General features: G+C 44.0%; 1 protein-coding gene across 5 annotated transcripts in view; it reads left to right on the top strand.

The window, feature by feature from the left end:
• The window catches only part of DOCK4 (dedicator of cytokinesis 4), a 505,372-nt gene that overhangs the window by 370,508 nt on the left and 107,040 nt on the right, over positions 1-27,824 (top strand). For 3 of the 5 annotated variants that reach the window (XM_073573298.1, XM_073573296.1, XM_073573294.1), the window contains 3 exons: positions 1,810-1,836; positions 2,770-2,865; positions 27,373-27,433. In XM_073573298.1, coding sequence (XP_073429399.1) covers positions 1,810-1,836; positions 2,770-2,865; positions 27,373-27,433 — 184 coding nt within the window. The remainder of the gene's footprint in view (positions 1-1,809; positions 1,837-2,769; positions 2,866-27,372; positions 27,434-27,824) is intronic. The other 2 variants (XM_073573297.1, XM_073573295.1) reach the window with 1 other exon arrangement.

Here is a 27,824-nt window from a genome sequence, read left to right as displayed (position 1 = left end):
AAGCCAGAAGTGAATTCATGAGGAATGGGAAAAATGAACAGAGGACTTAAATTAAATTTACATCCCAAGAAACTATCAAAAGCTGCAGTAGCTTCTCAAAAAGAAAGCTGGTGTAAAACCACCCTTAATGGGAAAAATATGAAACCCAATATTCTATTTCCAGTGATGTCCAAGGAATGCTGTACTAGGATCCGTTTTGCTTTGTGTATTGATCCACCAGTATAGATCTTTTAGAGGAAAGCCAAAGGATGGTTCTGTAACTCCTCACTGACGGGCTAGCCATGTACCTGCCTGTGACATGGAGCCCAGATGTATTCACTAGAGATTCTAACAGATCTCCAGGTCTATAGCAAAATAGTGGCACTGTAGAGGTAATGTATCACAAATTGATTTTTTTTTTTTTTTTTTAGTTTAATGCTGTGACAAATAATCTTTGACAGAGAAATAGACTCATAAGTGACAATGGCCACTTAACAGGAAAGCATAATGAGAGCAAGCAGTTTCATGGATACCAGGGGGAGAATGACACATCTTACAGTAAATTCATTTTGTGTATATTTGTACATGATTAATTTTTATTTTGGCTCTATTGTAACTACTGGGCATCCACAGATAGGAAGAAGTCTGGACTCTGGTGTCCAGTCTGACATTGCCGCACATGGACATTTCGTTGGAGTAGATATTGATTATGTTGCTTCAACTTCAACTAATTGTGCTGGAAGGCAACGCGCCATGTCATTACATGGAGCACATGTATAACCAATACTCATCCATCAGTGTGTTAACGTGTGCAGGGGTAAAGCTTGGACAATGCAGAATGCGCTGTGATTATTTGTGTAATTGAAGCTATATATACTGTACGCGCTTACCGTAGGTACAAACATGTATTGTAAGCGTGCAGAAGACCATCAGATTCTCCCCAATAAACAATAGGTGGTTATATAAAAAATACAGTCAACAAGTAAAATTAAATGAGCCATTTGTAAATACAAGAGCCAACGTTGAATATTATTATTTTTTTTACATATTGATTTACTTTTTTTTTTTTTCTTTTTATATATTACTTTTTGCACAGCATCCCCCAGTTTGGTACCTAAAGCACTTGATTATGTCTGATTATCTTCAGGATTACTAGAAGATGTAATGTATATAAAGTTCACCTAGAGAATCTGTAGGAAGTCAGCTGACAATGCATTGTTAACCCAAAGTCTGCCAGCATAACTACATACAACAGACGAAAGCCCCCGTCACACTAAGCGAGATCGCCTAGGGGGATCACTGCTGTGTCAAAAGTTTTGTGTCGCAACAGTGATCTCGCTGTGTGTGACACGAATCAGCGACCGGCCTTCCCGCCGGGTATCGCTGATCGTGCTATAATGTCCTGGGCCACTTTTTGATCATTGCTCTCCCGCTGGCTAGCACGCATCGCTGCATGTGGCAGCGGAAGACCAGCGATCAGCGAGCTCCCAGCGCTGTAAGCAGACGCTGGGAGCTGGTATCCAAGGTAAACCGCAGGTAACTAAGCGCGTGCGTCGCTTAGTTACTTGCTGTGTACCCTGGATACCAGCGTTCTCACGCTGGGAGCTGGTATCCAAGATAAACAGCGAGTAACTAAGCACCGTACGTTCTCGGATGCGCTTTCTGGACCTCTCAAACGTGTTTACATTTGAATTCTTTTCTTCCGTTACTGATTTTTGTTAAATATCCCAATTAAACATCTAGTTCTCGTTATCTTTATCTACCACATGGCTTTTGTTTAATATTTGTGGATAATCTGAACATTATTTTTATCAATGCTTCCTGGATTAGAATTCCTTTGTTTGGGCCATATCCTAGGTAAGCTCTTTTCACCAGTATAGTTTTATTTACTACAGCATGTGTGGTCTCAAAGCCAAAGGGGACACTGTTATTGTCTTTTTCAAAACCATCTGGTTGTTCTGCATCAATAGCACATTATCTTCTGTCATATAGGTAAGGGTCTGGCAGGTGGAGCCCTAACACTATTGCCTCCCCTTATGTATCTGGTACAGAACAGCTTTGGGTGCACTTATCACTCCATCTCTTCTGTATTCTGCGGAGAGTAACCTCATCATGGCAACCACAAATATTTTCAAAGTATAAACCACAGCGGAGATGTTTGTTTATTATATTACCTATGGTTCTGACTAGTTTTAAAACTATAAAGAGGTTAAAGGATAATTGGTGAGCTAAGGATAGGTCATAGGTCATCAGTAGTGATGAGCGAGTATACTCGTTGCTCTGGTTTTCCCGAGCATGCTCGGGTGTTCTCCGAGTATTTTGATGTGCTCAGAGATTTAGTTTCTGTCGACGCAGCTGCATGATTTGTGGCTGCTGGACAAGCTGAATACATGTGGAGATTCCCTAACAAACAGGCATTCCTCACATGTATTCAGCCTGTCCAGCAGCCACAAATCATGCAGCTGCGTCAACAGAAACTCAATCTCCGAGCACGCCAAAATACTCGGAGGACACCCGAGCATGCTCGGGAAAACCCGATCAACGAGTATACTCGCTCATCACTAGTCATCAGTGTAAAAGTAGTGCACGACCTCTTTAATAATATGACTATACAAGCTTGATTCCAACAAAAGTTGTATGGAAAACCAGAATGCAATGAGAAACCTTATTTATAGATTTCCCAAACATTGCATTCTTATTTTATTGTTTTTTTGGGAATTGGGGCAGTATTTACATTAGTAAACATAATATACATGTGAAACTTTTATAACCAAAGTTCTTATCTTGCAGCTTGTTAAAGAAGATTGAACGGGAAACATGGAGAGAAAGCGGCGTATCTTTAATTGCCACTGTGACAAGACTCATGGAGCGATTATTGGACTACAGGTAAAAGAAAGATTGAATCTATGATCTGAACTGCCTAATTCCTGAAATGGAATGTCAGCATTTATACTTTCCCTGTAATGGGACACTTTCATGCGTATGATCTGGGAATGCCTGATTACCGAGACTTATTGCACTGATGTTCAAGACTTTCCAAATAGAATTGCGGGTTCCTGGAGGGTGTGCTCGTGCTCTCTGAGTAGCAGTTTACTAGGGTTAGTAGTCAATGAGATCCATTCTAACTTTACCAGAATTCTCTATAGATTCTATCCCCTAAACCTGTGTAAATGCTAGTGTAGTGTGTCGGGATCCCTCAGATTACTCTTTCATCTGAAGGACCGATGTTCTTGGGTGTGAAGCATCATATGTCTCTAATTAAATCAGCTCCGTGGAGAAGAACTACACAGACACCAGCTGTATGGTACAACTCAGGATGCCTCCAAGACGCCTCTGGCTTATCAGTTAGGCTTCCGTCTTTTATAGTAAAGAATTTAAACATTTTACAGACATGCGCAGTACAAATGATTTTACAACTTGTTTTAGACAAAGAAAGTCATTTAGGCGAAAAAGCAGAGGTATTTGACCTTGGTTCACAAGGGAGATGTCTGAGACATCTCCTCGAAGAAAAGATAAGGTTTTAAACAAGAGAATGCAACATAGACAGAACTCAATTTAACTCCTTCAGTTCCTATCATTCCCCCCTTTGACATCTTCATTTTTCATCAATCTGGAACACTGGGTCCTGCAACGACAGCTGATAGTGCCCTATTCACCAGGTACTATCCCAGGCCGACGGGTTGCCCGAGGGAGACAGGCATCTTCTTTTACCTTCTCCATCCCCTGGTTACTAAGGCCACGTCTGTCATCACAAGAGTACGCTCCTTCATGCCAGAAATGAGATGTCAACCTGAAACCTAAAGAAAACAGTTATCAATTTTGGCATATGTTCTGTCATTAATTTATCTATTTCATCTATACCTGTACTTTTTCTTACATACAGAAAAACACCAAAAAACAAGTTTAAAAAATACATATATTACGAAGATACAAACAACAATACGTAATAGACTTAGTATAATCCCAGCTATCCAGCCTCCAATACCCTTAAACCAATTAGCTGGATTAAGAAAAGAGAATGTATCTGACCACCAACTATCCTTAGTACGATCATTGTCTTTATCGTACTGATCTCTAAGTCTTTGAACATCCTCTATTTTTTATCTTAACTTTAAACTACTGTTGGGATCTATATAATGACAGCAAGCGGGTCCGATGACTTGACACATACCTCCTTGCGCTGCAGTTAAATAATCTAATACTATGGTATGCTGATAAGTGACTATGATGAGCTGATTTTGGACAGCAACGGTGGTGTTCAATATATCCAATATATCCCATATTTGGTCATCTAAGTAATCTGTAGCCCTGACTAATTTATCCCACATTTGAGTGATCATAGGATAAATAAAAATAGAGCTGACAATTTTATTAGCCACACTCATCTGCACTATATGTGGTCTCCCAGAGAGGCGAGGTGTATTGTCAGCAGCTCTTTTGTATAATGTATGTTTGGGTATTGCCTTCATATCTAATTGTTGGTTTGGAACGATAAAGGTAGCCGGAGTCAAACGTCCCAGAGTACAAGTACCTCTTACCCCTACTGGCAACCATTTATATGCATTGTCTCCACATATCCAGTACATGTCACTAGGTAGGTCCCATAGGGCTGAATGTTGTAGTACCAGTTTATGGACTAAATCTATGAACGCAGATACATTCTGAAGCATACACCAATTTGGAAGTTGTCCTAAAGGGCTACAATACCCTACATCGGGATTTCCACAGGTGGGAGTTCCTTTCTCATATCCAGATAACTCGTTACAAGGTATATTACCTGAAATATTAATACAAGTTTCGTTAGTGCCCTGGGGAAATAAATTGGAATACTCCCAGGACGTATTATGCAACCTTCTTTCTAGCAGTATTGGCTTAAAGGCGTCAGTAGAGTGAGAAGTTACACTAAAACTAACTTGTAGGCTATACATTGGAATTTGCCCCAGGTAGGTTAATCGAGTTCTATTCCTGGGTACCCAAGCTCCCCCTTTATATGCAGATATTGAAGGTGTGTATTACTTCCTGAAAGGTTACCCTGCCACCAAGGGTATCCTACCCATCCCACAATAGGTATACCGACAGTTGTGTTCCATAACTTCACATTATTTGTGGCATTATTAGCAAGTGTATCAGAACAACTGGTCCAGGCAAATAATTCCTCGGGTGGCACAGGAATAACAAGGAACGGAATACTAGTGGCTGATACTGGTGAATGTGTGCAGATCCAGCAATCTGCTGGAGACTGAGTGTCTTTTGACCAATCATTTAGTATTTTTTCATGATGTTGTATAAACTTATTATTCAAGGACATTGGAGAATTTAAACTATCCCACGCAGCTACCATTATTACAGAAAATGCAACAAAACCAAACCAAAACATTATGCACTCTTATGCTTTGTTAATTCCTGTGGCTAGTTTGCAATGTGATGCGTGGATCCAGTTTGGTCGTCCCTCCAACTTAACAGAAGTAGGCGTTGTTAGGAGTACTTGGTAAGGTCCTTGATATCGGGGTTCAAGGGTCTTTCTGGAGTGTTTCTTGACATATACGTAATCACCAGGTTGTAGACAATGAGTTCCTTCCACACTATCTGGATCTGGAATGAAAGAGAAAACTAGAGAATGCATTTGAGTTAAATGCTTTTGCAACTGGATTACATAACTTGTCAAATTATCCACATTAAGTGTTAAGACCTGTGGGTAGTACAACCCTGTGTTTGGTGGTCTTCCAAACAGTATCTCGAAGGGTGACAGTTTAGTTTTCCCCATGGGTGTGTACCTTACTGAGAATAATGCTAATGGGAGACACTCTGGCCATGGTCTATGGGTCTGTTCCATGGTTTTCTGTATTTTCAATTTCAATGTCCCGTTCATTCTTTCTACCTTCCCTGAACTCTGTGGGTGGTAGGGTGTATGAAATGCTTGTTCTACACCTATCATTTGCATTACATTTTGCATTACCTCAGCAGTGAAATGTGTACCTCTGTCTGATTCAATTGTCTCAGGGACACCGAATCGTGGTATTAGTTCCATCACCAGTTTCTTTGCAGTAGCTCGAGCTGTAGCCGTTTTCACCGGGTAGGCCTCTGGCCATCCAGAGAACATGTCAACACACACCAGAACATATTCATATGGTCCACTTCTGGGGAGTTGAATGTAGTCGATCTGTAGTCTCTGGAAGGGATATAACGGCCTAGGACTGTGTTTCAGTGGAGTTTTCACCACCTGTCCGGGATTGTGTGCTAGGCATATGGGACAGGTAGTACAGTGTAGCTGCGCCACCTTCCCAAACCCAGGAGCAATCCAAACCTTCGTGACTAGGCGCGTCATTCCATTGGCGGACATGTGAGTTGGAAGGTGAACTGCTTCTGCCATCCTTGGGTACAAAACCCTAGGCAAACAGTACTTCTGATCTTTCTTCCACATTCCGTTCGTCTTCTTAGCTCCCATCTTTTCCCAAGTTTCCTTGTCCGTCTGAGCGGAGTCTTCTTGGAACTTTTGTAAGTCTGTAAACAATTCTGATGCATCCTTGTGCACTATGTTTACTTTTTCTGGAGTCCCCAAGGCAGCTTGCTTCGCCGCCTGGTCTGCTTTCTCGTTGCCTTTTGCTTCCATGTTGTCTTTTCTGGTGTGTGCTGGCACCCTCATAACGGCCACCCCCTGTGTCTGGGCCACATTCTCGAGGATTTCTCTGATCAGTGTGGCATGTTTTATGGGTGTTCCTGCTGCTGTCATGAAACCCCTTGTGCGCCACAAAACCCCAAAATCATGTACTATCCCAAAGGCATATCTTGAGTCAGTGTAGATATTTGCTGTATTTCCTTTGGAAAGTTTTAATGCCTCATTCAGAGCTGTCAGCTCAGCCTCTTGTGCGGACATGTGGGGTGGAAGTGCCTTTGCTACAATAGTCTCATGTGGTGACACTACCGCATATCCTGTGTGGAATTTTCCACTTTCATCGGCATATCTGCTGCCATCCACAAAAAATATAAAGTCTGGATTTGACAATGGTGTGTCTGTGACATTGGGCAAGCCAACAACTTCTTGCTGCATCAGTTCTATGCAATCATGTTCAACCTCGTGTGGGGGCTCAAAAGAAAGCGATAATGTGTTCTCATCTATATCCCCCCCTTCAGAATCTGCAATTGGCAACAATGTAGCCAGATTCAGATTCTGAGTTTTGGTAAACGTAACATTAGGAGGCATAAGCAAGGCACATTGCAATCTGAGTTGTCTTGCCATAGAAATATGTTTAGCAGAAACCTGATTCAGGATACCGTATATATCATGTGTGGTACAGACAGTTAGTGGGTTATCCAGTACAATATCAGAAACTTTGTCAAGCAGCAATGCGATTGCAGAGACTGCTCTAACACAGGATGGTGTTCCCTGTGCCACAGAGTCTAATTTGGCAGAATAGTATGCAAGGGGTCTATTCTTTTTGTCATGTTTCTGTGTCAAAATGCCAGTAGCATGCCCTCTAATTTCAGCGGCCATCAGTTGAAAGGGTATATCATAGTTAGGTATACCTAATGCTGGGGCTGACACTATGGCCTTCTTCAGATACTGAAATGAGTCTCGTGCAATGTCAGTCAGTTGGAAAGGTATTGTGTTGATGCAATCATACAGTGGCTGCATGTGTTCACTAGCATGTATGACCCATTGGCGGCAAGACGAAACTAAACCCAAAAATGCTCTCAACTGCTTATGGGTTGTCGGTTCCTTCATTTGTTGTACAATTGTGATTCTGTCATTGGTTAAGTGTCGGGTACCATGTGATAGACAATGTCCTAAGAATATGACTTTTGGTTGGCAAAACTGTAATTTTTCTCTGTTGACCTTACATCCATTGTCTGATAAAAACATCAGTAGTGAAAGTGTATGGATTCTACAGTTAGCCTCATCAGGTGCACAAAGCAACAGGTCATCCACATATTGTAAGAGCACAATATCAGGTGGATGTGGCCAGCCGGCCAACACAGACTGTAATGCTTGCGTGTACAGTGTGGGTGAATGCTGCATGCCCTGTGGCAGTCTGGTCCAGGCATATTGTTTGCCCTTAAATGTAAAAGCGAACAGATGCCAACAGCTTTTGTGGAGGGGCACTGAGAAAAATGCGTTTGACAAATCAATCACTGAAAAACATTTCGATTGACTAGGGATTTTCGCCAATAGCGTGTGTGGGTTAGGTACTACTGGTGTCAAAGGAACAAGAACCTTATTTATCTCTCTCAGATCATGTACCATGCGATATTTCGGGGCATCACCTGGTCCTCCTTTCTTTTTGACAGGAAACAATGGCGTATTAGCTTGTGATTTAATTGACACCAATGCTCCATTGTTTACAAGATCAGTGACTTGTGCCTCAATAGCAGCCTCTTGTTGGGCACTGATAGGGTACTGCCGCAGCTGTGGCAATCTTGTGTCTGCGGGCACCTCCACCACAACTGGGGACACGGGAAGTAAACCAATATCCGCATTCCCTTTTGCCCATAAGGTATCAGGTAATTTGTCTAGGGCTGGGTCCCATGGTTGTGATGTGGTGTCATCAGGATTTTGTGACTCGAGAGCTTGAATTATCATGCAAGCCTCAAGAGCATCCTCATCCTCATCTGGGATAGTAAGATGTACTGTACCATCTTCAGCAAATTTGATATCTGCCTGTAATTTCTTTAGTACATCCACTCCCAATAGGCAAATTGGTGCTCTTTTGACAAACAAAAATTTATTCAGGAACATTTTAGGTCCTATCTTAACTGGTAAAGGTTTGCTAAAAGGAATTAGGCTAGATTGTCCACTGAATCCTGAGACAAAAGTCGAATACTCTGAAAGGAGGTCTGGAGTTATTACTTTGTCATTGACCACCGAAGAGGTTGCTCCGGTATCTAATAGAAAGGGTACCTTTTTACCATTTACCTGAATTTTAACTACTGGTTCCCTAGAGTCGAGTTTCATTCTAATTGCATTTAGTCAGTCAGTAGGTTCTTCCCTTCTAGGCTGAGCTTCTCTATCCGCTTTCCTCTTACGGCAATCTCTTTGGAAATGACCTGGCTTCTTACAATAGTGACATGTAAAAGTTCTCCTCCTAGCCCCACTTATTGGATTTCCCTGATTATCAAACTGAGTCACCGCTACTCTTATTTTTGCTGGCGGTGCATTCTTCCTTTCCTGTACATCTAGCTCAATTCCCATAGCTTTTTGTCTTAATCCATGGGCATCAGGTACTGATCTCCAATCGGGGGTGCTTATTTTCAGGGGATCTCGTATTTCTTTGAGTAACCCTTCCATGAAGGCTTTTGCCAATAGTCTCGATACTCCCTCATTATTGGTGTCAAGACCCTCATCTTGGAAAGCTGTTTCCAATATCCGGAAGAAATCGGTGACAGATTGTCCCGGTTTCTGTGGTATGGCTGTCATGTTACCTCTCTGTCTCTGTTTTGTCTGCATAAAATTATCAAGGGCGGTTAAGAAAGGCTCTCTTGAAGCCTGAGTTCGAAGGTTACCCTCTTGGTCATCGTCAGGCGGTCTGTTTGGTCCGATAATGTGTGAGAACTCCCCTTGGGTAGTTAATGGTAATTTCAGTCTACATAGGTCTTCCCCATCCAACCAAGTCCCTTTGTGTACAGTCAGTACCTGTCTTATATATCGGGCAAACGCCATAGGAAAGGTAGTTGGATCTGGAGCATTGGACAATAATGCCATACATTCTGGGGCAGACCATGGAGTGTAATGAAGGGTCTGAATATGTCTGGTGCGGGTAACACCTTGGTCATCCACTTCTCTAAAAGGGGTATTTTGAGTCCTAACAGGGGCTAACCTGCTAGGGTGGTGGTAACGGGGTGCTCCACAGGCTAGGCAAGTATTTCTCCAGTCTGGATTTTGTTGGCCACAATTACTACAAATCCATCCTGGATTGCCATTATCAGGTGATGGTGATTGTACATTAGGGTACAGTCCAGTGGACGGTGGTGGGGGTGAACTGGGAATTGCGGCAGGAGCCATAGGTACTGGTGGTGGCACTGACAAAGGGATTGGATAGGGTGGAGGCTCACGCATTTCCTCCACTGGGTCATCTGTCTTTCTGACCTTCTTTGAACGTATCCATTTCCCTGTCTTCTCATTATATGCCCACTTTTCCCTCTGAGCAACTTGTGAACATTTTAAACATGCTTCAACCTGTTCCCCCCATCCCGCATCTGCAATTTTTCCTGACTTTGTGTCTTTTATTTCTTTCCATTTATCCTCATTTAAAGCCTCTTTCCCTTTTACCTTGAATTTTTTTAATACCTTCTCTAGGTCTCTTGCTGCACGTCTTCCATATCTATCCTCAATTATATCACATAACCAATCTCCTTCAGGTATCTTTCCCTGACTGTTCCCCATCTTATCTTTTATTCTTATCCTGTCTCTCTTGTTGTCTTCCTGTTAGTCCCCTGCCTTAGGTGGTGTATTGGGTAAGCTCAAGACTAGGCTCTACTATACCTCGTTACCTTCTTCCTAAGGTGCTAACAGGCTAAATGGAGTGTCTGTTCCTCGGTGTACTACGTGTTTCGTGTACTTATATGCTATGTAGCATCCGAACAGAAATACTCCCACAACACACAGGATTGTAAACAAAGTATCCATCTATCGGGGTTCTTCAGTCATATCTTGTCACAGGCTCATTTCACAGTCCTGTGCTCATTCAATCACACTCTTATCTGTCACAAGGTTTATCCGTAAAGGGTGTTGATTTAAGCTTAGGCGGTGACCTCCCCGGAAGGACGCAGTCACATGACCCAGTTAGGCAATATCACCACTCTTTGAACGAATACCTACTGTGCAGCTTATTTGTCTACTTTCCACAGTCCTTCAAATCAAGGCAGTCACTTAACAACCTCCTCTATTCCTAGTGCGGAATCGTCTATTGTGAAAAACTTGTCCGTCCGGGCTGCGCAGTATGAACTGTTCACCCAGCCTTATCTTCCGTAATGTCAGACCTCTCAGCGTGTCACTCAATGGGACATGTGTATTCAATGCTAACAATACCCACCACTGTTCTCCCTTCTTGAAGTGGTGAAACTTTTTTATGTTTGTGTCTGGGGTTGTCCCTGCAAATGTCCAATCACCATACCCGTTATAATTTGCATCAGTTCTTCTTCTAAAAATAGCTGTGCACAGGCAGAATCTGCAACAGCCTCTCATTCGGACAGGGATACAGGAATTACATATGTGTGTCACACCCGATTTCCTCAGAGTTCTTATATGGACCTGATTTTACGGCCCCCTCCTCTACTACATTCCCCTTTATACGGACCTTAGTTATAATGATAGATTATGAAGAGCAGAGAAGAGAAAAATTGATCTCTTACCTGGCCAGGTGTTTAGGTCTGCTGTTCACAATTTCATCAGTAACAGGAGTGGTCCGTAAGCCGGGTGGTCTTGGAGAGGTGCCTATATCAGGTCCCTGTTCCGGGCGCCAGGAAACTGTCGGGATCCCTCAGATTACTCTTTCATCTGAAGGACCGATGTTCTTGGGTGTGAAGCATCATATGTCTCTAATTAAATTAGCTCCGTGGAGAAGAACTACACAGACACCAGCTGTATGGTACAACTCAGGATGCCTCCAAGACGCCTCTGGCTTATCAGTTAGGCTTCCGTCTTTTATAGTAAAGAATTTAAACATTTTACAGACATGCGCAGTACAAATGATTTTACAACTTGTTTTAGACAAAGAAAGTCATTTAGGCGAAAAAGCAGAGGTATTTGACCTTGGTTCACAAGGGAGATGTCTGAGACATCTCGAAGAAAAGATAAGGTTTTAAACAAGAGAATGCAACATAGACAGAACTCAATTTAACTCCTTCAGTTCCTATCAAGTGTAAGGGTCCCGTTACACTAAATGACGCACCAGCCATCCTGACAACGATACGACCTGGTCAGGATCGCTGGTGCGTCGCTACATGATCGCGGGTGAGCTGTCAAACAGGCAGACTCACCAGCGATCAGGACCAGCGAGGACGCTGGTATCCAGGGTAAATGGCGGGTAACTAAGCGCGCGCATCGCTTAGTTACCCGCTGTTTACCCTGGATACCAGCGTCCTCGCGCTGGGAGCTGGTATCCAGGGTACACAGTGGTTAACTAAGTGACATGCGCGCTTAGTTACCCGCTATTTACCCTGGATACCAGCTCCCAGCGTCTGCTTACAGCTCTGGGAGATCGTTGGTCTTCCGCTGCCACACGCAGCACTGCGTTATAAACTTCTGTGAAGCACATGGGGGTTCAAAGTGGTCACTATGCATCTAGATAAATTCCTTAGGGGGGTCTAGTTTCCAAAATGGGGTCATTTGTGGGGGAGTTCCAAAGTTTAGGCACGCACGGGCTCTCCAAACATGACATGGTGTCCACTAACGATTGGAGCTAATTTTCCTTTCAAAAAGTCAAATGGCGCTCCTTCCCTTCTGAGCCCTGCCGTGCCCCCAAACTCTGTTTGCTCACCACACATCTAGATAAGTTCCTTAGGGGTGTAGTTTCCAAAATGAGGTCACTTGTGGGGGGTTTCCACAGTTTAGGCACATCAGGGGCAATGCAAATGTAACATGACGCCCACAGACCATTCCATCATAGTCAGCATTTCAGAACGTCACTACTTCTATTCCGAGCCCTGACGTGTGCTCGAACAGTGGTTCCCCCCACATATGGGGTACCAGCGTACTCAGGACAAACTGAAAAACAACTCAACTTTTGGGGTCCAATTTCTCCTGTTACCCTTGGGAAAATAAAAAATAGCGGGCATTTAGCAGGAATTTTAAGGGAAAAAAAATGACTTGAATGTGGTTTTGAGTAGCTCGAGGGGTGCAGTTTCTAGAATGGTGTCACTTTTGGGTATTTTCTGCTATATAGACCCCTCAAAGTCACTTTTGTAAATTTTGTTGTAAAAATGAGAAATCGCTTTTAACCCTTATAACTTCCTAACAAAAAAAAAAATTGTTTCCAAAATTGTGCTGATGTAAAGTAGACATGTGGGAAATGTTATTTATTAACTATTTTGTGTCACATAACGCTATGGTTTAACAGAATAAAAATTCAAAATTTGAAAATTGCGACATTTTTGCCAAATTTCCGATTTTTTTTCACAAATAAGCGCAAAAATTATGGACCTATATTTACCACTGACATGAAGCCCAATATGTCATGAAAAAACAGTCTCTGAATCGCTAGGATCCGTTGTAACGTTCCAGAGTTATTACCTCATAAAGGGACACTGGTCAAAATTGCAAAAAAAGGCCTGGTCATTAAGGTCAAAATAGTCTTGGTCATGAAGGGGTTAAGCAGTGAAGTTTCCAATATGGTGTCTCTTGTCGGGGTTTCTGCTGATCTGGCACCTCACAGCCTCGACTAATGAAGCCCACAATCTACTCAAACGGAATCTGAATTCTCAAAGCCAAGTAGCGCTCATTCCTAGTGTACAACCACATATGGGGTACTACCACATTCTGTTAAAAAAAAAATTTCTAACAAATTGTCCTGTCCTTTTTCTCCTATTACCCCGTTGTGTGAATTAAAACTTTGAGGTTAAAGTAAAATTTTAGCAGATAAACTCTTATTTTTCATTTTCTTGGCCTAACCTTATAAAATTCTGTTATGTAGTTTGTGTGTTTAAAATGCTCACCACACTCATAGATAAAGTCATTTTCCTCCCAGAAGAAAAGAAAATAAATATTCTGCGGGCTCACAGTGATTATATACAGTCATACCTCCTATCTTTACAGCAGTTGCAAAGAAACTCCTATTGAATCACCTCACTTTTACCACCCTCTAAGGCTAGTTTCACACTTGCGCCTTTTTGCGCAGTGTTTCGAGCGCACATGAATCGCATGCAAAAAACGCTTACAAACGCTTGTAAACGCTGCGTTTTTTCATCGCATCGTGCGCATTATGACAAAAAAGCTGCGTTTTTATGCTTTTTTCCATGCATTTTTTATGCGCATGGTGTCACAATCACAGGAGGAAAATTCTTGAAAAATTCTTGCAACAGACTCCACCAATGGGACAGCAGTGGGCTTGTGTTATGGAAATTCTTTATATAGACCCAGTTTACACCTGAATTCTTTACATTTCCTTGGATTTTCTCTTGACAACATGGATCTGCGCTGGAAGAGTTTTCACTTCAACTTGGATCTGGACATCCGGATGGCTAAGGCTTATGCAGTTGCTTGCCATCAACAAAGGAAGAGAGACAGCAAAGACGGCAGCGGCGGAGTTTGTGGATACATCTGATTATTGAACTCCGGGAGGGCTGTGGAGCATACCACACCCGCTACAGTGAGCTCCAGGCAAACCCGGATAAATTTACTGATTACACACGGATGTCCCAACAAACCTTCAGGTATTTGCTTGGTTGTGTCCAAGATGCCATCCGGAGACAGGACACACAGCTCCGTCGTGCGATTCCTTCCGAGGAACGGCTCCTGGTCACATTGCGGTACGTAGTATTGCAAAAACAATGCCTGCATAATTTTCTTTGTTGTCACATGGACTATTCCTAAGCTGGCAAAATTATTGTTCTGCCATGTAATTAACCAAAGGCTGTTTTTTTTTTTTATGCCATGTAGTAAAGAAAAGGCTGCATATATATTTGTATGCCTTTGTTTTTTTCTTATGTATTTTTTGTGGTTCTAAACAATCCATATACACAAATATTAATTTTTTTTGTTTCTCGGTTTCACAGATCTTGGCTACTGGCGAGAGTCTCTCTTCACTGCACTTCCAGTACCATATTGGAATATCAACCTTGTCTGGAATAGTTGCAGACACCTGCCGGGCTTTGTGGGACGTTCTCTGTCCCGAATTTATGCCCCTGCCCACCGTGGAAAAGTGGTTTGAAATTGCTGAAAGATTCTGGACAGTCTGCAATTTCCCTAACTGTTTGGGTGCCGTTGACAGGAAACACATCCGTATTATAAAACCAAAAAGAACAGGCTCTGAGTACTATAACTATTAAACGTACTTTACTACAGTACTCTTGGCCATTTCGGATGCAGACTGTATGTTTATTGCAGTGGATATTGGGGCATTTGGCCGTGGGAATGACTCCCAGGCTTTTAACAACTCTGACATGGGCCGGAGGTTGTATGGCAACCAGTTCAATTTCCCCAGGCCACGGCCTCTTCCCAACACCAAAGGTCCGCCTCAGCCCTTTGTAATGGTTGGGGATGAGGCATTCCAGATGTGGATGTGCCAAAACCTGCTCAAGCCCTTCTCCAGCCGGGACTTGGACCACACCAAAAGAATTTTTAATTACAGGCTGACCAGGGCCAGAAGAACTGTTGAGTGTGCCGTGCCTTTGGTATACTTGTCTCCAGATGGCGCATTCTCAGCACAGCCATTAATCTGAAACTGGAAACAGTGGATGAGGTGTTGAAAGTCTGTGTGGTTCTACATAATGTTGTCAAGGTTAGAGAGCACCCGAACTTTGAACTCGATGATGCAGCTCCTAACCCATTGCCTGAATTTACTCAGCACCGTCTCAGGTCATCCGTTGAAGTTGGCCAAATGAGGGACCAATTTGCGGCCTACTTCAACTCAGATGTGGGACGGGTGGAATGGCAAGATCAAATGGTGTAAACCAAGTTTTCTTTTGTGTGTATGTTAATATAAAAACCTGTGTTGATACCTGTACCGAGTGCACTCTGTCTTCTTACACTTCAATACAATAATCAACTGGTGTACCAGTGAATTAATGATGCTGTGTCTTGTGCATCATGAATTTACTAGTACTCCTGACCAGGTGACTATACATACTCACAAGTTGTATGATCTTTATCATCTCTACACTTTGAGTTGAGTTTGCTGCGACGGTGGAGATAATACAAATAATTTTTGTGTCACCTGGCATGATGTTAACAATAGTGATTTGGGACTGCAGTTGCATCCCTCACTATTTATGACACCTAACGCTGTGACTATAAATATTTGTTGTAGCATCACTGTGGCTTCAGTTTGAACGCAGACAGTAGACCTAATAAAGTTTATACAACTAATACAATACCCAGGCCTGGTGTCATGCTGACGTGAGGACGCCAAAAGTAACGCATACAGACTTCAGAAGGTTATCATACATGGCTAGGAGAATACACATAAGAGGTAAACTGCAGCATCGCTACAGTCTGATAGAAATATATGCAGACTGAAGCGACACTGCAGGTTAAAACTCATGTGTATTCACCTGGCCAGGTGTGATAGTTATGATACAAGGGCAGGGTATTGTACATATGGCGTGTATTTTCCCTGCATCTCCTCAGTTTCCGAACACACACTGAATAGAGGATGTGGTTAATTACAAGGTATATCTAGAATCACCTTGCCTTGTATCACAAAAAGTTAAATGATGTTGGTAAAAACACACCATAGTCAATTAACTTTTGATGATATCTGGCAAGGTAACAACAGATACACCTTGCACTCAACAACATCCTCTATTCAGTATGTGTAATATTAGCTGACTCAAGAGACTGGTGTGGAAAATACAAGTCATATAGATTTGTGTTTTTGACTACACGTATCTCCAAGAATGACACAAGAAACATGTGGCAGTAATGGAGCTATGTGGTGACAAAAATGCTGTGTACGGCGCAGTGTGTGTAGGCGGCGAAAGACACATTAATGAAACAGTTTTTTGTAAAAGCAAAATTGCACATTTATTTAATTATTTTGAAGGACGTTTGGGGGAAGAGTGGGATACTTTGGGGGTGTGGAGAGACGAGGAACGGCTGGAAGTTGAGGAAGGGGTTCTAGGTGAAGGAGCGACTAAAGTAGTGGGGGTAGGGAGATCAGGGATGGAAACGTAGGCAGGTTGAGAAACATTTAGAAGGAGAGGGGGGACTGACAAAGTCTTTTGTTTTTTGGTCTTCTTTGGGGCTGGAGTCACCTGCCTGAACCGACTACTACGTGTGACCGCCTTACTTTGCTTCCCCGCCTGGAGATGGTGGACCGTATCCATGATGAGAAAAAGAGGGAATGTGGGTCACCCCTCTGCTGCTCGCTGGGGGCGGTGGCGGTGCTCCTTGAAGGAGAATATGTGGTGTCGGTGCTCCTAGAAGGAGAAGTGTTCTCTATGCATCTTGTTCTAGTGGTGGCGGTGCTCCTACGAGGAGAAGTGAGTGGTGGCGGTGCTCCTAGAAGGCGAAGTGGTGGCGGTGCTCCTATGATGAGGAGTGGTGGCAGTGCTCCTATGAGGTGAAGTGGTGGTGGTACTCCGATGATGAGGAGTGTTGGCGGTGCTCCTAGAAGGCGAAGTTGTGGCGGTGCTCCAATGATGAGGAGTAGTGGCGGTGCTCCTATGAGGCGAAGTGGTGGCGGTGCTCCTATGAGGCGAAGTGGTGGCGGTGCTCCTATGATGAGGAGTGGTGGCGGTGCTCCTGGAATCATGAGGAGTGGTGGCGGTGCTCCCATGCTAATGCTGAGTGGTGGTGGTGCTCCTAGACGGAGATGTTGTGTCGGTGCTCCGACCAGGAGAATAGGTGGTGGCCCAAGCTGGTTGTGCGGTGGCGGTGCGCCAAGATGTTGGAACGGTGGCGGTAGTGGTACTCCAGACAGGAGCAACGCTTGCCATGGTGGTGGCGGGGGGTGGAGTGTGCAGCAGAACTCTGCATTGGTGTGGTGTATTGGTGTCTGGCTTGGCTAGGAATGCAGGTGGCCGTGCTGTGGTATACAGCAGAAGCCGGTACTGTGGTGAAGCGAGTCAGTGGTGGCACAGGTGGGAATGACACCAATGAGTGCTGCACGTACTGATTCTGCTGCATAGCCTGTAAGAAAGCAGTGTTGCAGGCCTGTAAGACATTCAGCTGTTGCTCAGGACTAAGGTGTTCCGCCATGCCCTGTTCAATTTTACTAAAGAAATGGTGCGCTGGTCTGTTGAGGGCGGCCTCCAGACGGTCAAGGCGCTGGTCGACAGAGTGGAAGCAGTGTTCCATGTGGGTAAAACCGCGTTCCATGAGTGAAAAACCGCTTTCCACTCTGTCGGACAGCGACTTGAGGCTGGCATGAAAGGCCTCGCTCAAGTGCATGAACTCGGGCAAGACAGGCCTGTCCGAGGCCCTCTGCCGCTGGCGGGTAGTGCCCAAATAACCAGTGGCAGAGACCTGGGACAGGGGAACACCTGATGGACTAGCTTCCTGGTCACCAGCTGTCCTTGTTGCTGACTTGCAAGTTGCTTCCTGGCTGTCAGATGGCTGGGACGGGTCCAAGGTCGATCAATGAAGGACCGCTTCAGGGACAGGTTGCAGGGTGCTGCTCCAGGTGCTGTGGAAAGAAAAGTGAAACATTACTATCATGCATTTACTAGAAGCATCAGCTGTGGAATAGAAAAGTACAGGTTATTAAAAAAAATAATAAAAATAAAATACGCTCTAGTGGCAAGGACCGGTCTCAGGAAAGCCAACTCGCGATGATAGCGATACTTTGTTCTGGTCCTTGCCGCTGAACCACTGCGAACCTGTCCCTCAGCACGAACATCAGTGTTGAAGTGGTCCTTCATTGAGCGCCAACGTATGCGGACTTTGTTCACTGTAGAAAAAACAAAGAAAAAACGTTATACAATGCACTGGTGGCAACATCTGTGTCATCTCACACACCTGAGTGAACGTGGCAAACATTCAATGCGGCATCACAAAAGAATTCAATACACAATGCAGTCACTGTTGATCCTGAGGTCACAGGTGTGTTTACTGCAAGAATATATTTTGCAAGAAACATACCAGTATCAACAGCATCAAGAGTGAAAGCTTGATCAATACATTACAATACACAATGCATTCACTGTTGATCCTGAGGTCACAGGTGTGTTTGCTGCAAGAATATATCATGCAAGAAACACACCAGTATCAACAGCATCAAGAGTGAAAGCATGATCAATACAGCAGTCCAATACACAAAGCAGTCACTTGATCCAGAGAGCACTGGTGTGTTTGATGCAAGAATTTATCTTGCAACAAACACACCAGTACCTTCAGGAGCAAGAGTGAAAACAATCAATACAGCAGTCCAATACACAAAGCAGTCACTAGTGATCCAGAGGACACTGGTGTCTTTACTGCAAGAATATATCTTGCAACAAACACACCAGTACCTTCAGAAGCAAGAATGACACCAGAATCAATACAGCAGTCCAATACACAAAGCAGTCACTGTTGATCCTGAGGACCATGGGGTGTTTACTGCAAGAATATATCTTGCAAAAAACACACCAGTACCTTCAGAAGCAAGAATGACACCAGAATCAATACAGCAGTCCAATACACAAAGCAGTCACTGTTGATCCAGAGAGCACTGATGTGTTTGAAGCAAGACTATATCTTGCAAGAAACACACCAGTATCAACAGCATCACGAGTGAAAACATGATCAGTACAGCATTACAATCTACAATGCAGTCACTGTTGTTCCTGAGGACACTGCTATGTTCCCTGATAGATATATTCTTTCTTGAAACACAAAAGTATCCTCAGGAACAAGAGTCATTGCGGCATCAAACAGCAGGGAAATACTTACTAAATGCCTTTTTTGAACCTGCAGAGGCGCTGTCCCAGCCCTCCATCAACGCTGCGGCCACCTCATTCCATAGCTGCCGGGTCACCACAATGTCTTTGTACTGCTTGTCACGGCTGTCCCACAACGGGACACGTTCCTGGACAAGGCATATCAGGTGCTCGTCGAGATAGATGTCTTCATCCCGTTGTGGAACCTAGAAAAAAAAAAAATTATAATCTTGGAAATTGATGAGAATCACATTGGAAAAAGAAGCATCATCTTGCTGCAGATGGTGTCACTGTGCATTGGTCAACAATACAGCGCATGCATAACGCCTTTTTGTATGACCAAACAACTCAATCTTTGTTTCATCAGTTCACAGGACCTTCTTCCAAAATGTAACTGGCTTGTCCAAATGTGCTTTTGCATACCTCAGGCGACTCTGTTTGTGGCGTGCTTGCAGAAACGGCTTCTTTCGCATCACTCTGCCATACAGCTTCTCCTTGTGCAAAGTGCGCTGTATTGTTGACCGATGCACAGTGACACCATCTGCAGCAAGATGATGATGCAGGTCTTTGGAGGTGGTCTGTGGATTGTCCTTGACTGTTCTCACCATTCTTCTTCTCTGCCTTTCTGATATTTTTCTTGGCTTAACAAGAACTGTACCTGTGTTCTTCCATTTCCTTACTATGTTCCTCACAGTGGAAACTGACAGGTTAAATCTCTGAGACAACTTTTTGTATCCTTCCCCTGAAAAGCTATGTTGAATAATCTTTGTTTTCAGATCATTTGAGAGTTGTTTTGAGGAGCCCATGATGCCACTCTTCATAGGAGAATCAAATAGGAGAACTACTTGCAAGTGGCCACTTTAAATACCTTTTATCATGATTTGATACACCTGGCTATGAAGTTCAAAGCTCAATGAGGTTACAAAACCAATTTAGTGCTTCAGGAAGTCAGTAAAAAGTAGTTAGGAGTGTTCAAATCAAGAAAATGATAAGGGTACCCATACTTTTGCACCGGTCAAATTTCGTTTAAATGCAGATTGCACATTTTCTGTTAGTACAATAAACCTCATTTGAATCCAGAAATATAACTGAGTCCATCAGTTATTAGATATATGAAACTGAAATACCTGTTGCAAAAACCAAAATTGTTATAAAGAAAAAAGGTTAACATTAATTGGGGTGCCCAAACTTTTACATATGACTGTATGTATACTCCTCCAAAACAATGTTGCTTGTTTAGGGGGTGGATTAAACAAGTGTCTAGACATTGTTTACTTTGAAATCGCGCGCGCTCACAAAGCACTGACGTGCGCACATCAGCGACCCCATAGACTCTAATGCTATTTTTTGCATATTGCGTGCGCGCATGTGATTTTTTTAACCATGTTGGGCGGAGCAAAAAATGCAACATGTAGCGTCCGGCGCATCTGGTCGCACACCTGAAAAATGCGCAGCGCACGAAAACTCTGAGGCACGCGTGCAATCGCTAGACACTGCGCCTGCTATTTTAAAGATAGGGGACAATTGCGCGTGTGACCAATAGCGCACGATCCGCTGCGCAATAAACCGCTAGTGTGAAACCAGCCTTACATACGGCTTTTATTGCCGCTATGCCAACAAAATAGCCCCCAAACAGAGCATGATACCCCCACAGAGAATTCCTCCACAGTACACCCCTGCAAAGTATGCCTCACTCAGTTCCTCCACACACATTGAGACCTTCAGTGACCCAAGCATGGTATGAGGACCCCCACACAGTCGTTAAACACAACATGAGGCTCCCACAGCACTCCATACAACTTGAGATCCCTACTCATTATGATGGCCCCCACATAATATGATGGCTCCCTTACAGTATAATTGCCCACACACAGCCTTTCACATAGTATAATGGCCCTCAGACAGTCCATCTCACAGTATAATGTATAATGGCCCCCTAACTATAATTGGCCCTCATAACCCTCCACACAATATAATGCCCCCACACAGCAATTTATTCAGTATAATGGCTCCAACACAGCCCTTTACACAGTATAATGGCCATCACACAGCCCTTTATATAGCATAATTATTCCCCCCAGCCTTTCACACAGTATAATGACTCCCACACAACCTTCCACACAGGTTAATGGACCCCCACACCTCTCCACTAAGTATAATGGCCCCCCACACAGCCCTTCACATTCTATAATGGCTCCCAACATCATCCACACAATATAATTGCCCCCCACACAGTGTAATGGGACCACCAGCCCTCACTACAGTATAATTGCCCCACACAGCCCTCAACATAGTATAATGGTCTCCATATGTCCCCCACACAGTCTAATAGCCAGCACAGCCCCCCACACAGTACAATACCCTCCCACAGTATGATCACCCCAATGAATACAATGTACTCAATGTAAAGAAATCTTGCTTACATCTCGCCATTCCCCTGCTACTCCGATCTTTGCAGCATTTTGTCTGAAGCTTCTTCCATAATAGTAAACTGTGGGCTACATTCAGTGTCAGACTGGGGTGCCAAGGGCCCACCAGTAACCAACTCCAGGTCCCCACTTTTCAACTCCATGCAAATGTGACATTATCCTCAATCACAAATGTATAAAACAATGAACTAGGTAGATTGTTACATGAATAAGATGCCGCCTTTGTTTGTACATAGTGATTCATGTATATTGATTAACGAGAAGAGAGAAAAAAAAACAATCCTTAGCCTCCTATATATTCAGACATAGTTTGGGGAAAGCATTTATGCAGGGGGCATTTATGCACACTTTATCGAAGTAAAGTTTATCAAAGTACTGGCAGTTATAACATGGCAGTTAGACAGGGCAGGAGACAGGTAAGACATTTATATACATTTACTCCCTGTACATTTGGAGTACAACAAATATATTCCATATGCATTTGTGTAATTTATATCCTGGCCGCTGCATTCACACACATCCACCGCCCTGGCATTAACTCTCTACACTCCATCCATATCGGCCCCTCACTTCTTTCCTCTCCTATGTATAGCACTCATGCTCTTTTCACATTGTTAAATTGCACAGATCCAGTCAGTCCCCCCATTCAACATAAGAGACGCTCCCACAAATCACTGAACCATCTGCTCATTCTTTCTCTCCTCCTAGTCGCAGGAGACATTGCTCCCAACCCTGGTCACCCATGTTATAGAAAGTGAAACCCCCCCCAACTGCTACGCTCAGAAACCCCTCTAATCTTATTAATATTCCCTGCATGCCATCTGTCTCTCTTAATTGTGCACTTTGGAATTCTTGCTCAGTGGGTAACAAACTCTCCATCATTCATGACTTTTTCCTTTCTAATTCTCTTAACCTCCTGGCACTTACTGAAACCTGGATCCAGGAGTCAGACACTACTGCTGCTGCTGCTCTTTCATATGGTGGACTACACTTCTCTCATACCCCAAGATCAGACAATAGAGCAGGTGGAGGCGTTGGTCTGCTTCCTTCACCAAAATGTACCTTTCAGGTTATCCCTGAACTACCCTCACTAGTCTTCCCTTCTTTTGAGGTCCATGCCATCAGACTCTACAACCCCTTCGCCATGCGAGTGGCGGTGATGTATCGTCCTCCCGGCCCCTCCCATCAGTTCCTGGATCATTTTGCCACTTGGCTTCCACATTTTCTCTCCTGTGACATCCCTACCCTCATCATGTGAGATTTCAACATCCCCATTGCTCTTCCCCTCTCCCCATCTGCTACTCACCTTTTATCTCTAACCTCTTCATTTGTCCTTTTGCAGCTTACTCGGCTTTGTGCAGTGGATGATTTCGCAAACGCCCCTCTCCCGCTCTCTGACCACAATCTTCTTTCATTCTCTATCAAGAACTGCCTGGCTGCTCAGGTCACCCCCACTTTCCATACTTATAGAAACATACAGGCCATTAACACCCAGAAACTTACGAAGAACTTGCAGTCTTCATTGGCCCCTATCTCCTCCCTCTCATGTCCTGATTCTGCACTGGAGCATTACAATGAAACACTTCAAAGTGCCCTGGATGAATTTGCACCCGCTATAAATAGAACACCATAACACAGACGGCGACAACCCTGGCACACCCTGCAAACACGTTTCCTGCAGCGGTGCTCCAAGTGCGCCGAAAGTCTGTGGAGAAAATCCAATCTACACGAAGATTTCATCCATTATAAGTTTATGCTTCGAACATACAACACTGCCCTTCACCTCTCCAAACAAACCTATTTCAACACCCTCATCACCTCACTGTCCAATAACCCGAAACGTCTCTTTGACACTTTTCATTCTCTACTCAACCCAAGAGTACAGGCCCCAACCACGGAGCTCCGAGCTGACGATCTGGCCAATTACCGTATATACTCGAATATAAGCCGAGATTTTCAGCCCCTTTTTTTGGGCTGAAAGTCCCCCTCTTGGCTTATATTCGAGTCATATACACCGGGGGGGTCGGAGGGGGAGAGGGGGCGGGGGTGTCAGGTCATACTTACCCGTCCTGACGCTGTCTCTTGAGCCCCCAGCTTCTCCGCGCTCTCTGTTCCTGCCTTCAGCGGTCACGTGGTACCGCTCATTAAAACTCATGAATATGCGCATATTCGTGAGTTTTAATGAGCGGTATCACATGACCGCTGAAAGCAGGAAGAGAGAGCGCGGAGAAGCTTGGGGCTCAAGCGACAGCGTCAGGACGGGTAAGTATAGCGATACTCACCTGTCCTGCGTCCATGGCTGCTTGCTGCTGTCTGTCATCGGTCAGTGACTTGAGACAGCAGAGGGCGTGGTGACGTGATTAGTGCGCGCCATGCCCCCTGCAGTCTGAACGTCACTGACTGATGACGTGGCAGATAGCGGTGAGCAGCCATGGACGCAGGACAGGTGAGTATCTGACACCCAGCGACGGAGAGGTGAGTATGTCATTTTTTTTATTTTTACATGCTGCAGCAGCGGCAGCACATGGGGGAATAATCTTAAGGAGCTTCTAATGGGGGCAGTATGTGGGGGAACAATATGGAGCTTCTAATGGGGGCAGCATATGGGGGAATAATCTATGGAGCTTCTAATGGGGGCAGTATATGGGGGAACAATATGGAGCTTCTAATGGGGGCAGCATATGGGGGAATAATCCTTGGAGCTGCTTATGGGGGCAGTATATGGGGGAACAATATGGAGCTTCTAATGGGGGCAGCATATGGGGGAATAATCTATGGAGCTTCTAATGGGGGCAGCATATGGGGGGAACAATCTATGGAGCTTCTTCTGGGGACACCATATGGGGGAATAATCTATGGAGCATTTCCCACCCTAGGCTTATACTCGAGTCAATAAGTTTTCCCAGTTTTTTTGTGGCAAAATTAGGGGGGTCGGCTTATACTCGGGTCGGCTTATACTCGAGTATATACGGTACTTCAAAGAAAAAATTGACCAGATCCGACAGGAAATTATCTCCCTATCACATCATACCATGCACTGTCCTCCCTCCCCCACTGCATCTAGCTCACTCTCTGATTTTGAACCAGTCAAAGAAGAAGAAGTAAGCAGGCTCCTTGCATCTTCTCGCCCAACCACTTGCATCAGTGACCCATTTCCGTCACATCTCCTTCAGTCCCTTTCACCTGCTGTCACCACTCACCTAACTAAAATATTTAACCTCTCTCTCTCTTCTGGTATCTTTCCCTCCTCAATTAAGCATGCCATCATACATCCACTACTTAAAAAACCATCCCTCGACCAAAACTGTGCCGCTAACTATAGACCTGTCTCTAATCTTCCCTTCATCTCTAAACTCCTGGAACGCCTGGTCCACTCCCGTCTTATCCGCTATCTCTCGGATAACTCTCTTCTCGACCCTCTCCAATCCGGCTTCCGCTCCTTACACTCTACTGAAACTGCCCTCATTAAAGTCTCTAATGATCTACTAACAGCTAAATCTAATGGTCATTACTCCATGCTAATTCTCTTGGATCTCTCTGCAGCATTCGACACTGTGGATCATCAGCTCCTCCTCACTATGCTCCGTTCCATTGGCCTCAAGGACACCGTTCTCTCCTGGTTCTCCTCCTATCTCTTTGACCGTTCCTTTACTGTATCTTTTGCCGGTTCCTTCTCCTCTTCTCACCTTCCCCTTACTGTTGGGGTTCCTCAAGGATCCGTCCTAGGCCCCCTCCTCTTCTTGTACACTGCCCCTATTGGTCAAACAATCAGTAGATTTGGTTTCCAGTACCATCTCTATGCTGATGACACCCAATTATATGCTTCTTCTCCTGACATCACGCCAGCCTTTCTAGAAAACACCGGCGATTGTCTAAACGCTGTGTCTAACATCATGTCCTCACTATATCTGAAACTGAACCTGTCAAAGACTGAACTCCTTGTGTTTCTTCCCTCTACTAATGTACCTATACCCGACATTGCCATTTCTGTGTGTGGCTCCACTATTACTCCCCAGCAACATGCCCGCTGTCTTGGGGTCATACTTGATTCCAAGCTTTCCTTTGCCCCCCCACATTCGCTCTTGTCATCTGCACCTCAAAAACATTTCTAGAATTCGACCTTTTCTTACTTTTAAGTCTGCAAAAACTCTTATTGTTTCTCTTATTCATTCTCGTCTCGACTATTGTAACTCTCTTCTAATCGGTCTCCCTCTTACCAAACTCTCCCTGCTCCAATCTGTCTTGAATGCTGCAGCCAGGATCATATTCCTCACCAATCGTTACACCGATGCCTCTACTTTGTGCCAGTCATTACACTAGCTACCCATCCACTCCAGAATTCAGTATAAATTAATTACCCTCACCCACAAAGCCCTCCATGGCTCAGCACCACCCTACATCTCCTCCCTTGTTTCAGTATACCACCCTACCCGCGCCCTCCGTTCTGCTGATGACCTGAGGTTGGCATCCTCAATAATCAGAACCTCCCACTCCCATCTCCAAGACTTTACACGTGCTGCGCCAATTCTTTGGAATGCACTTCCCAGGTCAATACTATTAGTCCCCAATCCCCACAATTTTAAGCGTGCCCTGAAAACGCATTTATTCAGACTGGCCTATCGCCTCAACATATTAACCTAATCTATCCCTGTGTGGCACAGCCAAAAGTTTTACCATAACCAGGTTCCCCGCATCATTTTCCCACATGCTTTATGCATCCATTAGCCCTCTGTGTCTGTACTGATACACACTTAACATTAAGGCTGGTCCATACAATCAGGGCAACTGTTACCACCAACCTTTCGTGTCTCCCTTTTTTTTCCCTCATAGATTGTAAGCTTGCGAGCAGGGCCCTCATTCCTCTTGGTATTTGTTATCTATGTGATTATTGTTATGCTGTAATGTCTATTGTCTGTACAAATCCCCTCTGAAATGTAAAGTGCTGCGGAATATGTCGGCGCTATAGAAATAAAATGTATTATTATATTGTGCCAAGTACTGCTCATATAAGAGGGTGGTGGCCCACTCTGGCCCAGGGGCCCACCAGAGGATTTTTCTGTTCTTCTGTGGGTGACCTTTTTTCATCTTCACATCAGTCTTTGAAGCCAGGAATAATGGCACAGTAGGCTACTTATTGCTTTCAACTTCAAAGATGGAAACAATATTTTCAAATCTCTTTTTGGAGTTCTGACAGAACCCTCAAAGAAGTCACAAATATGTGACCAAATGTGATTTGATACCTTATATCAGCAGTAATGGTCTTTTGAAGCTCCCTGACTTTCAGTTTCAGTTCTTTAAGTCCACACATCGAAGATTACTGAAAGTTCAGGAGATCTGCTGTTTCAGCAATCTGGATTTAATTTGATGCCATGTATTCATAAAGCTGCTTTGTTTCCTTTTTGAGCCATTAACTTAAAGCCTTTTTGCCAAGTGTTTCACTTTTTTATTTTAGAGACTGCATGAAAATGGGAGAAGTAGATGGAAAAAAGATTGGGTGCACCGTTAGTCTATTGGTAAGACACTCATCGAGCTTTATGACACATCCTGCCTTAATGTCTAAATGGAGATGTCTCACATTCCGTTCTGCACGTTATTTAATTTCCCATTAAATCCGCCTCAGTGGCAGTAAAGCAAATCTATTCAGAGTGTAATGATGTGAAATGAACATTTCTTGCAGGTAACAGAATAGCTTCGCTCATCTGCTTCGTCCTTGTAACCCAGGCAATTACTTGTGAGGGCAATATTGAAAAGTAAAGATTTCTAATATGCTGTTATACCCCTGACTCTGGGGAAAAGCAGACAGATAAGATGTGAACCTTGTCTAAAATAATGAGGTGCAGTTATAACAGTCATAGTACACACAGAGGGGCTTGACATCAGGGCAAGAATTGTTGTATTTAGCAA

The sequence above is a fragment of the Dendrobates tinctorius genome, unplaced genomic scaffold, assembly GCF_039654945.1.
Source record: "Dendrobates tinctorius isolate UK_male_01 unplaced genomic scaffold, ASM3965494v1 ptg000035l, whole genome shotgun sequence".
NCBI classification, from domain to species: domain Eukaryota; kingdom Metazoa; phylum Chordata; class Amphibia; order Anura; family Dendrobatidae; genus Dendrobates; species Dendrobates tinctorius.
The sequence above is the reverse complement of the archived record's forward strand: the minus strand, read 5'-3'. Positions and strand labels throughout refer to the sequence as shown.